This window comes from Denticeps clupeoides, unplaced genomic scaffold (genome assembly GCF_900700375.1).
Source record: "Denticeps clupeoides unplaced genomic scaffold, fDenClu1.1, whole genome shotgun sequence".
Lineage (NCBI taxonomy): Eukaryota > Metazoa > Chordata > Actinopteri > Clupeiformes > Denticipitidae > Denticeps > Denticeps clupeoides.
Genome location: NW_021630058.1, coordinates 638,565 through 651,884, shown reverse-complemented (window position 1 = coordinate 651,884; position 13,320 = coordinate 638,565). Strand labels below are relative to the sequence as shown.

General features: G+C 51.4%; 1 protein-coding gene across 2 annotated transcripts; it reads right to left on the bottom strand.

Annotated features, from left to right (window-relative positions):
• Nucleotides 1-5,318: 5,318 nt before the first annotated feature.
• On the bottom strand, nt 5,319-9,884 carry cmtr2 (cap methyltransferase 2). 2 transcript variants are annotated; one of them, XM_028968100.1, is made up of 3 exons: nt 9,651-9,884; nt 8,042-9,296; nt 5,319-6,491 (listed from the first exon to the last, which is right to left on the bottom strand). In XM_028968100.1, the coding sequence occupies exons 2-3, from the start codon at nt 9,287-9,289 to the stop codon at nt 5,460-5,462; spliced, it is 2,280 nt and encodes a 759-aa protein (XP_028823933.1). In that variant the 5' UTR covers nt 9,290-9,296; nt 9,651-9,884; the 3' UTR covers nt 5,319-5,459. The 2 variants fall into 2 exon arrangements, with proteins under 2 accessions (XP_028823933.1, XP_028823934.1); XM_028968101.1 differs by having other exon boundaries at nt 9,659-9,884.
• Nucleotides 9,885-13,320: the final 3,436 nt, after the last annotated feature.

The following is a 13,320-nucleotide window of genomic DNA, read 5'->3' as shown; positions in this document are numbered from 1 at the left end:
ACTACTGAACGCTACTACACAGCTTCTACACAACTACACACTACTACTGCACACTACTACACAACTACACACTACTGCACACTGCTACACAAATACACACTACTACTGCACACTACTACACACTCTACTGCACACTACTACACAACTACACACTACTACTGCACACTACTACACAACTACACACTACTACACTCTACTGCACACTACTACACAACTACACTCTACTACACAACTACACATTACTACACAACTACACACTACTACACAACTACTGCAAACTACACACTCTACACACTACTACACAACTACACACTACTACACAACTACTACACAACTACTACACACACTACTGCACACTGCTACACAAATACACACTACTACTGCACACTACTACACACTACTACACAACTACTACACACTCTACTGCACACTACTACACAACTACACACTACTACTGCACACTACTACACAACTACACACTACTACACAACTACACTCTACTACACAACTACACATTACTACACAACTACTACACAACTACTGCAAACTACACACTACTACACAACTACACACTACTACTGCACACTACTACACAACTACTACACAACTACACACTACTACTATACACTACTACACAACTACACACTACTACTGAACGCTACTACACAGCTTCTACACAACTACACACTACTACTGCACACTACTACACAACTACACACTACTGCACACTGCTACACAAATACACACTACTACTGCACACTACTACACACTACTACACAACTACACACTACTACACAACTACTACACACTCTACTGCACACTACTACACAACTACACACTACTACTGCACACTACTACACAACTACACACTACTACACTCTACTGCACACTACTACACAACTACACTCTACTACACAACTACACATTACTACACAACTACTACACAACTACTGCAAACTACACACTCTACACACTACTACACAACTACACACTACTACACAACTACTACACAACTACTACACACACTACTGCACACTGCTACACAAATACACACTACTACTGCACACTACTACACACTACTACACAACTACTACACACTCTACTGCACACTACTACACAACTACACACTACTACTGCACACTACTACACAACTACACACTACTACACAACTACACTCTACTACACAACTACACATTACTACACAACTACTACACAACTACTGCAAACTACACACTACTACACAACTACACACTACTACTGCACACTACTACACAACTACTACACAACTACACACTACTACTATACACTACTACACAACTACACACTACTACTGAACGCTACTACACAGCTTCTACACAACTACACACTACTACTGCACACTACTACACAACTACACACTACTGCACACTGCTACACAAATACACACTACTACTGCACACTACTACACACTACTACACAACTACACACTACTACACAACTACTACACACTCTACTGCACACTACTACACAACTACACACTACTACTGCACACTACTACACAACTACACACTACTACACTCTACTGCACACTACTACACAACTACACATTACTACACAACTACTACACAACTACTGCAAACTACACACTCTACACACTACTACACAACTACACACTACTACTGCACACTACTACACAACTACTACACAACTACACACTACTACTGCACACTACTACACAACTACACACTACTACTGAACGCTACTACACAGCTTCTACACAACTACACACTACTACTGCACACTACTACACAACTACACACTACTACTGCACACTACTACTCAACTACTACACAACTACACACTACTACTGCACACTACTACACAACTACACACTACTACTGAACGCTACTACACACTACTACTGCACACTAGTACACACTACTACACAACTACACACTACTGCACACTACACACTACTACACAACTACTGCACACAACACACTCTACACACTACTACACAACTACACACTACTGCACAACTACACACTACTACTACTACTACACACTACTGCACACTACTACTACTACTACATACTACTGTACACTACAAGGTGTTAGTAACCTAGCGGGTAACACACTTGCCTATTAACCAGAAGACCCAGGTTCAAACCCCACTTACTACCATTGTGTCCCTGAGCAAGACACTTAACCCTGAGTGTCTCCAGGGGGGGACTGTCCCCTGTAACTACTGACTGTAAGTCGCTCTGGATAAGGACGTCTGGTAAATGCTGTAAATGTAAATGTAAATGTACACTACTGTACACTACTACACACTGCTGCACAGAAACCAGTAACAGATACATGTAAAACATACAGTTACACTGTTTTATACTTCATCAATGGAAGCACGTTGTATGTTGCTCTGGATCAGGGCGTCTGCCAAATGCCTTAAATAAATACAGACAGAACCAACTGGGATGTTTGTCTGTATTTTGTTGTACAAATACTAGCATGTTAAGAGAACCTTATCATGCCTCCTGTTTAAAATGTTTGGTTTGGGGATGAAAAGTCACGATGGAGATGCTTTCCTCTGGACTTGTGTTGCTTCATTCTGTCCCTTTTCTTCCCCTCCCCCCAGAGATGCAATCAGAGCTGTATGTGTGTGTGTGTGTGTGTGTGTGTGTGTGTGTGTGTGTGCTTGCATTGCTCTAGAGGCCAGATCTGTTTTCCTCTTCATGTCATCCACTCGGACACTGAAATGATAAAAGTCCAGTTGGCGCTTATTTATGCTCTTGTGTCCATGAATGCATGTGTGTGAGTGTGTGTGTGTGTGTGTGTGTATACTAGGACATGTATGCACGCTTCAGTGGGTGTACATGCATCCATGCAGGAGTGTGAGCGTGTGTAGATTTGAGCATGTATCCCATGTGTGTGTGCATGTCTATTTATGTATATACACGTGTGTGTGTTTTAAGATTGGGGAGATGATGAGGAGAAGGTTCAGAGTAAGAAATGGAAGATAACAGAACATCTCACATATCAACATGGCCAATAAGATCCAAATCATGGTTTATTATTAGCAATAAGAAGAAAAAATGACAGCCTGTCATAGCAGCTCCACCATAAATCACTTAAATCAATGCATTTTTTAAAAAGCTCCATTAAAGAAGACGAGAGGAGAAGAGAGGAGCTCAAGGGGACGTCCCTCTGACTGCAAGAATCAAACACCAAAACACACACACACACACACACACATATATATATATGTACTGTAGACGAGAAGAAAAGGAACGGTAGCTGGAGTCAGGTGACATTTTCGACCTGATGATGCGTGTGATGGGTCAGCATGTCCCTGTCCCAGCGTCCACACGTAAAAAACAGGCGGCGTGCGGCTGCAGATGTGCGGTTGCATCATCGGCGGGGCTCCCAGGCGACTTCATTACAGCAGGATGCTGCTTGTTTTTTTGGAGATGGGGGTGGTGGGTGTAATTGGCCCCGCCCCATGGAGACGTGTCCCCAGGGACCCACCATTAGTCTCTTCTGCCCCTCGGTTCCAGTGCGGCTGAAGCACCTGCAGCAGTGACCCCCGTTACCGCGGTAACCGCGGCCTGTTTGTCTAGCTCCTCCGTCCGGTGAGAACGGTTGGAGGCTAAATGGTTAATCGAGACGTTTTTGACATAACGCCGCATGTCGGTTCTAAATCGTTCAGGAGTCGTCCTGCATTCCTGCTCGACATTGAGAATGAAAAATGCATTTTTAAAAATGTGCCCATTAGGCTCGGGTGATCGGACATTCATTAATTGTACTAGATGGGCAGACACGCAATATTTCTACAGACTCAAATTCAAATCTGCAGGAAAAGGTGCTCCTGAAGAAGAACGGCCAGAGATGAAGCTATTTTGTGTTTATCCATCATCACATTCATTTACATTTACAGCCTTTACCAGACGCCCTTATCCAGAGCGACTTACAGTCAGTAGTTACAGGGACAGTCCCCCCCTGGAGACACTCAGGGTTAAGTGTCTTGCTCAGGGACACAATGGTAGTAAGTGGGGTTTGAACCTGGGTCTTCTGGTTCACAGGCGAGTGTGTTACCCGCTAGGCTACTACCACCCTCCATATTCGATGTAATGTGTAAGCAGAAGAATGCAGAAGCGCACACACGCGCACACACACGCACACACACACACACGCACACACACTCAGACTGGGTGGCCAGGCACCGACCAATTTCCTTTTTCCATCTCAGTATTTATGGAGGAAGTCTCATATTCCTCCTCTTCCCCCCTCTCCGTCACGGGCTTCACGTTCCCATTTGTGTAGGGTGTCCCCTGTCTGCTAGGTGGAGCACCAGTGGGGACCGGGGACAGTTGGTCACATTTTTTTTTATAAATGACACTTTTATACGGTGTTAAGCAGTAATTTTCCAGCTTGTATAAATGTGTGTAACCGTCCCCTCGAAACAAATAAACACACAGACATTCATGTCCAAACCGCTGGCAACAAAGGTCAGTGCACCCCTAAGTGCAAATGTCCAACTGGTCGACTCTGCTGGGACAGGAGTTACTGGACACTGTCCGTTATAAAATGCTGAATTTGGACGGATGTGGCCACCAGTGAACAAGTCTGATTGGAGCTGCAGGTCTCTCCAGAAGCCTCTGGTGGGACGTCAGCTGATCGCGTTTGTGCAACTCTGGAGACATTCATGTTTTTGTCTTCTGAGTGTGTGTGTGTGTGTGTGTGTGTGTGTTAACCCGCATTCCCGCTTCACAAACAATGAAGGATTCTTCAATTCAAGTCAGCAACGTGGAGCTGGTCCATTATCTGCCGCCAGGTGAGTTATCAGCCAATAAGCTGCCTCCTTACCCTCTCCAGGCTCCGCCCTCATGGCCAGAATGAACTTGTTCCATGTCAGCTTATAAAGCGTTTAAACTCTTTTAGAATGAAGGAAAAGTTGTAATGATACGAGGAATAACGTTTTTATATATAAATATATATAGTTCATTCGGCACAGAAAGGCGTGGCCGAGAAACATGGGGCAGGAAGGAGCAGCTGCGTACCGTCCCATCATCCTGGTACGCGCTCCCTGGGTTTAGAAGGTCCTCCTTACTCCACCTTGACTCCGCCCATCTTCCCAGTCCGCTGATCTGTAATGACCTCCCGCTGCCAGCGTGTTATATCCCCCCCCCCCCCCCCCTCCCATAATGCACCTCTGAATACGCCCCATATGTTCACCCACGTCCAGCGGGGACTGAAGTCCCCACGTCCTGGAGATACTGGATCACCTGGGTCCACTGTGAACGCAGACACACACACACACACACACACACACACACACGCGTGTGCAGAATGTTTATTAATCCAACTCTGCATTTTAAACAAACAGCATATAAAATATATAAAAATAAAGTCACGTACACGAGTAGAAGAAAACGCAGGAATTTACTAAATAAAGTGGGAGAAATGCTGGGCGTGGCCCGTCAGGCCCCGCCCTCCCGCTCCTGTAACAGGAGGTGCAGCCGCCGGCGGGCGACGGCGGCGTTCAGGGTGTTCAGGAAGACGGGCAGCGCCCCCTTCAGGAGATCTTCAACCGGGGCGAACTGCAGCACCTGCCCGCCCCCCTCCCGCTCCAGCCGGCCCATCTCGGCCAGCACCGCCTCCAGCAGGCCGAGGAGGCCGGGCGGGGCCGGGGCGTGGCCGGCACAGAGCAGCACGGCCGGGGGGCCGGGCGACGGGCAGCAGAAGGAGATGGAGCCGAAGCACAGGTGCAGCGAGAGGACCACGCCCGCGGTGACCCGGGTGAAGGCGGAGCTGACGGGCACCACCAACGCCCCGCCTTCCGGTATCCGTGGCAACGAAGACAAGACAGAGCGCAGCAGCTCCCTCTGGTACGCGGGCGACGCGTCGTGTAGGGCGGAGCCGTCTGTAACGGCAGGGTGGGGTTCTGGGGAGAACTGCAGCCACGGTGGTGGTGGCGGTGAAGATGTTGGCGCCCCCCAGAGAGCAGGCCCGCCCAGCACCAGACAGGAAGTGACATCATCTCTGCTGCAGAACTCGGTAAGGACGAGGTCTGCGGGCTCGTTGGCGCAATAGGCGCAAACCGTGTCCTCTGCCGGCGGGACCACGCCCGTCCGCGGGACCACGCCCGTCCGCCTCTCCTCCAGCGCCATGTTCAGAAGGCTGAGGAGACCCTGGTCGCAGAACGGGGAGCTGCACACTTTCTGCAGAGCCGCGCCCGCCAGGACGAACCAGGCGTTCAGATCGTACTGGTCGGGAGGACCTGAGAGAAGACAGCCACGCCCGTCGGGCACGTGCCGGTGCCCCTCCACCAACTCTCCATACGGCCCCTGCGCCAGCCGGCGCCACCATCTCTGGCCCTCCAGCTGCTTGCGCTGGTTGAAGGACCCCACCTGGTTCCGGTGCGGGGCCCACGCCCTGGCCCCGCCCACCGCCGCGGTGAGACTCGCTCCGCCCCCGCGGCACAGCCAGTGTTTCCGCGGCAACGGCTGAACCTGGAAAAGGCCAGAAAACAAACACAACAACACTCAGCAGCGCGCAAAAAACACAACTTCACATTCGCTGTGAAAAGTAGAAACCGCGCCCGTATAAACCGGGCGGGGCTTCTGGTAGACGATCCGGAACGCCGCGCTGCTTCTAATCAGCTTTTCTCTCTTCTTTTCCTACTTTAATTAGTAATGCGTTCTTTCGTCTTAACGTGTTCGACAGCTATTTCTGTGAAGCACTTTGGTCGACCGCGGTTGTTAAAATGTGCGATATAAATTACGATTAATTGATTGATTGATCGATTGATTGATTTGAGGTACGTATGTACGCCAGTCAGCCATGACATCAACCCGAGGCAGAGAAAAGGGCCAAAACTGGTCTGCAGGGGACCATCAGGATCAAAAGGTGTCCCAGGAAAGCTGATGAAGCAGTGAAGGGTTGTCCACGTCCAACACCGGACCTGCATCAGAACCTGACCCTCGACCAATGAGCCCTGCGTCCAGACCTCCATCCAACGGAGCATCTGAGGAACGTGACGCAGACTAAGCTGGTCCATGCAGGCAGCATCTCGCGATGTTCAGGATTAACGGACATCTCAGTGCCAGGTACCTTCAGAGGTCTAGTGGTGGCTGCTAGTATCCTGGGGGGTAACACACTCGCCTGTGAACCAGAAGACCCGGGTTCAAACCCCACTTACTACCGTCGTGTCCCTGAGCAGGACACTTAACCCTGAGTGTCTCCAGGGGGGGACTGTCCCTGTAACTACTGACTGTAACCCTGAGTGTCTCCAGGGGGGACTGTCCCTGTAACTACATACTATGAACCAGAAGACCCAGGTTCAAACCCCACTTACTACCATTGTGTCCCTGAGCAAGACACTTAACCCTGAGTGTCTCCAGGGGGGACTGTCCCTGTCACTACTGATTGTAACCCTGAGTGTCTCCAGGGGGGGACTGTCCCTGTAACTACTGACCGTAACCCTGAGTGTCTCCAGGGGGGGACTGTCCCTGTCACTACTGACCGTAACCTTGAGTGTCTCCAGGGTGGGACTGTCCCTGTCACTACTGACCGTAACCTTGAGTGTCTCCAGGGTGGGACTGTCCCTGTCACTACTGACTGTAACCCTGAGTGTCTCCAGGGGGGGACTGTCCCTGTAACTACTGACCGTAACCCTGAGTGTCTCCAGGGGGGGACTGTCCCTGTAACTACTGACTGTAACCCTGAGTGTTTCCAGGGTGGGACTGTCCCTGTCACTACTTACTATGAACCAGAAGACCCAGGTTCAAACCCCACTTACTACCATCGTGTCCCTGAGCAGGACACTTAACCCTGAGTGTCTCCAGGGGGGGACTGTCTCTGTCACTACTGACCGTAACCCTGAGTGTCTCCAGGGGGGGACTGTCCTTGTAACTACTGACCGTAACCCTCAGTGTCTCCAGGGTGGGACTGTCCCTGTAACTACTGACTGTAACCCTGAGTGTCTCCAGGGGGGGACTGTCCCTGTCACTACTGACTGTAAGTGGCTCTGGATAAAGGCGGAGTTTCGCCGCCTGCGTACCTGGAAGCGCTCGGTGTAGAAGTGGGCGGTGCTGTCCCGGAGACGCTGCAGCCAGTCCCTCTCCTCGGGGCCCACGCGGCCGTAGAGCGCCAGGTTTTGGCGGATCGTGGCCACCTGCAGGTCGTGGAAGAAGCGGCACACGTCCTCGTGCTGCCGGAGGAAGGAGTCGGGGACGCAGCGCCTGGGGAAGAGCGCCACGGCGCCCCCTCTGGTCATGTCCGGGCCGTACAGGCGGAGCAGCTTGGACAGCAGCGGGCGCGCGGCGTCTCGGGCGTGGTACCGCGAGCAGACCAGGTAGACCTCGGAGTTGCCCGGCTTGCTGGTGGCGGGCTTGAAGACGCGCAGCGAGCGGAAGCAGCAGGCCAGCAGGTACAGCAGGCAGACGCTGGAGTGTTCCAGCAGGGTGAACATCTTGAGCACCAGCGAGCCGCCGGGGCCCAGCAGCAGCAGGGCGCACACGGCCTCGCACAGCTGCAGCGGCGCCACCAGCGCCTCCTGCTGGCCCGGGTCGCCCTGGCAGTCGAAGCTGCCGTCGGCGGTCACCAGGTCCACGCGCCGCATGTGGCCGGCGAAGCCCTGCAGCTGCAGCAGGTGCTTCTGCAGCGTGATGTCGCCCGTGTTGTCGGAGCCGAAGAACCACCAGGGCAGGGTGTGGGCGATGAGGCGGTCGTCGGCGACGGCGCGGCCGCGCCCGTTGGCCTCGTGGTACGGGTTGAGCGTGTTGGCCACCCAGCTCCAGTCGCAGTGCGGGACGTTGGTCTTCAGGAAGTGGTTGAGGGCGGAGATGAAGGCGCCGGGCGCCTCGCACAGGTGCACGGAGTTGAGCTCTCCGGCCCGCAGCGCCCGCTGCGGCAGGACGGGGAAGGTGGCCAGAACCTCGTAGAACTTGGCCCAGGCCTGCGTGCAGAGCTCGGCGCCGGCGGCGGCGCGCAGGCGGGCGGTGACGGTGCCGGCGCGGTGGGTGGAGCAGGTGTGCTGGTGCCAGGCGTCCAGGTCCTTGTCGCTGAGCAGGTTCTTCACCTCGTTCAGGGACAGCTTGAGCTGCTGCAGGGGAGGATGGGGCTCGGGGGCGTCGGTGAGGACCACGCTGGCATCGGGCAGGGTCCACTCGGCCCCGGGTGGGCGCCGGTAGGTCCTCACCTTGCTGAAGAGCCCCTCCACCTCCGAGACGATGTCTCCGTCCAAAGGGCCGAGACGGGCGGCTCCATCTGGCACCGCCCTCTTCCGGGCGCCGCCTCCCCGACGCATCAGTTTCCTGAGAAGAAGCCACAGAACCATCAGCAATTCTGCTCACGCTTACACATAATGTAGATTAAACACACACGCCATGGTACATTAGCCAAAATTAATATGTACATATGTGGAGGGTCGTGATGAACACGATCTACTTTTTTTTCATTTTAAATTATTCCCGGTCTTTCCGTTTGGAACTTTTATTTTGAAACGTCGCGTACTTTAAACTGGACGAGCGGCCGAATTATTCCACGTTTTCCCGACTTTGAGAATTAAAGCCACTCTTTTCCCCGCTCATTCTTCCAGCGCTTAAAGACATAAACGTGGGTTTTATCACATAAATAAATTGAATTCCCAACGCCAGGCTCGTATTCACCCGGGTACCGTGTTCTGCTCTACACCGACGAAGCGGTGATCATCCGGGCATCGGTCTTCAGGAAAACCCGTGGTCGCGTTCCGGGCCTCCAGTCGAGGGACCACGGACGCGTCTCGACAAACCGCGCTTTAAATCGGGGGAACTAAACACCGCGCTGTGGTTTAAAAGCGACGCGCTACACGTCACCGTCCCGCGGTCATGGTGTCGCTGCTCGCCGCTGGCTGTCGTCTTCCCCGGCGGCGGCCTGCAGTAACTCCGCCTCACCGCTACGGGGCGCACACCGCCATGCTGGACCCCCAAAATGAAAACTTTTATCATTTAATAAACGTACAAATCCACACACTCTCACACTTACACACACATCACACACACATCACACACACCTCTTGTATCAACCTGAGTAAATAAGGGCGGTGAGATACTTGCTCCATTCCTCTCATTACGCCAACCCTGATGTCTAGTAAAATCCTTAAGTGAATACACAGCAGCACAGCACACGGTGACACGGTGAAACGTGTCCTCTGCATTTAACCATCACCCTTGGTGACAGTGGGCATCTTGACAGGCGCCAGGGGAGCAGTGTGTGGGGACGGTATTATGGGGCCGCTAGGCCACCACTGCCCCGTATCATCCTAAAAACCGGTAGACTTAAGTTTAAGGTCTATTTGTAACCTAAAGACAAGTTTTTGTGTAATATAAAACATGTACATTCCTTTTCTGCCAGTAATGGGTGCTTGGACATTAAGGCGTTTGCATGAAATCTGCACCGTTTGGACATCTGAAGTCCTAGCTGCAGCATCGCCTGCAATCTCTCTGTCCTGCAGCTCATATTCGGGTTTGAGTGTGAACACACACGCATGAATATATCCGTCCAGTGAGAGATGGAGATACTGGGTGGGGGAGAAGTAGTGGCTGCAGGCAAAGCCTCTTTTTCCAGTGCACATCACTGCGCATATCTGAAATATGGCCGTTCATCCGTTCGTCCTCCCTGCGATACAGTCGAAAACAGGATTGCGGGAGTAATCAATTCGCCCATTTCTGGGTGTGGAGAGGAGAGTTTTGCTCATTTTGTCACACAAGCTGATCTCTGTAAGTGTTCTCTGCGAATTATTCTTGCTTTGGTGATAAAACGCAGCATCTTCTGACCAATTTGATCCAATTAGTAAAAGCACATTATAAGAGTGAAAATGAGACGATGCGCTGCGTGCATGAGCATGCAGAGCATGGCTGACTTCAGACATGAAGAGCATTACCACAAATCGCGCTGACATAATTAACGCAGTCATGGGGTAAATGTGGTGCGCTGCAGTGTTAATGGCTCCAGGAAACATGAGCTCATGTCTAACGTCCTGAGTTCGCCTTCGCCGCACGGGAGGCCTTGTACCGCGTCACCGGAAGAAGGTGGTGGCTCTGCGCGACTTCGAGGAACGCCAGTGCAGGAGCGGGTGGAGAGGAGCTGACTCGGCCCCTCCTGCCTTGTGCCAATGCCCAGGTCGAATGCAGAGGAAATAATGGTGTGGCTGCTTGTTGCAGCGGAGGGAAGACTGTGTGTCGAACTCTTTCAGGGACGCAGTGCACTGAAGCATTAAGGCCAATGGCTTCATGGCTCAGTGTCACTTTTCAGGAGGACGCCCTGGCAGCGCTCAGCGTCCTGCATCGTAGGTGCGACTTCCTGTAGTCACATGCACGGACACTACATATGGATATGGATATTTTAGTTCAAAAATATTCCTCAGCGCACCCAAGGGTGCTGCACGGCGCTAGCTGAGACGCTTGTACAGTGTGTGTGTGCTTTGTTGACTCCACAGAATGCAGTGATGATGGGCCATTGTTGCCGTGGCGATGTGGCATGGTGTGAGCGTAGTGACACCGGGGGTCTTGATCTCATCGTTACCAGAATATCATGCAGTGGCTGTAGAGCCGCTTTACGTTTTCTACGAGGAAGGTGTATAAGAGTGTGTGTGTGTGTGTGTGTGTGTGTAGCCCTGCAGGTGTGATCACTTATATTTTACATTTACAGCCTTTACCAGACGTCCTTATCCAGAGCGACTTACAGTCAGCAGTGACAGGGACAGTCCCCCCCTGGAGACACTCAGGGTTAAGTGTCCTGCTCAGGGACACGATGGTAGTAAGTGGGGTTTGATCTGTGTGTGTGCATGGTGTCTGACGGGGTAAAAGCAGGACATGGGGAGATCAATCGTGTTCTCGGACAGCAGATATGAAGTCCTCAGCATCTAATGCTCTTCTGATGCTCCAGCAGCCCAAGCAACCAAGAAACAGATGAAGAAGGAGAAAGAAAGAAGGGATTGTCAGCGACTGCTGGAAGGCAGCACGATAAACAGATTTGAAGTCCCTGTTGGTAGAAGACAGGTTTGCTTCTACTCAGCCAACATGGTACCCAGAAGGAGCACCCGTCCCCTGGGCTGCTCCCTGAGGAACAGCATGTTTACTGGATCGCAGGTGCTGGCTGGGGATCGGCACCCTGCTACTTCATGAGCAGCAGCATGTTTCATGTTGTTAGGTACTACAGCCCTGTGTTGTCTGGTCTAAAACGAGGGCTTCTGTCGCTCAGAAAAATCTCCTACCGTGGACGCGTGGGGGTCAGAACTGGAGCAACGGTAGTAGGCGTCCTGTCCTGATGACCATCACATGAACACCTGGCACCAAGGTGCACTATGGGAAGCAGGACAATGCTTCTGCAAGCGTGCTGTGTAGTAAAATACAGTGTAATGGCTGATGATTGCATGCTAACTGATCCCTGACTGCACGGTCAGTTTCACAGCGCCAGTCTGTGACTCAGCTTGAACCAGCTTCACTGAGACACGAGCTACTGCTGCAGGTCAGAAGTCACCACTCTGTGGTTAACATCATGATGCATTAGTTGCTCTAATTGGTAAGAGAGCTTGACATTAAGAAATTGTCCACGTTTTGTTGCGTAAAGATGTAAATGTGGGACTAAGTAATGCTACTCAATCTCTAATGTGAGGCTATACTATGAACATCTTCATTCCATATTCATTAAAGGACAGGACGCAAATTAACTCGTTTTAACACTCTGTATATGTATTGTCTTCAGCAGGTTCCGCGAACGTCCTGTTCCTTTCATGGACCTCTGGAGGAGTTCACAGCTCTATGAGGAGCTCATCGAATCCTGTGGACACAGAGCGCCACCATGTGGTCACACTGCATTTCTTCTCTTTTCTGGTTGAGTAGTGTCGGTTATAATATTATATGAGTGACCCTCCATGTGCACAGTGCAGGAATGAGCGTATATGTATGTAAATGTACCGTATGAACATGCACTGCCGAGGGAGTGTGAGCGATGTGCAGAGCTGGAAGAGCCCCCAGGTGCAGAGTCATGAAGTCCACAGCAGCCAGCAGGTGGCGACACTGGGGATCCCATCAGATTATAATGGGGGAGGCCGTATATACGACAGCAAACTAATGTTCATGTAAATGTCATTTCAAAAATGAAAATACATAATATGTGTGAAAAGACTGCAGAGATCGACTGCATTACACATCCGGTCAACTGGGGAGAGGGAGAGATGGCGTGGGCGTGTTAATAATATACGCTGCGCAAAAACATTTACATGTACAGCGTTTATCAGACGCCCTTATATACAGTCAGTAGTTACAGCAACAGTCCCCCCCCTGGAGACACTCAGGG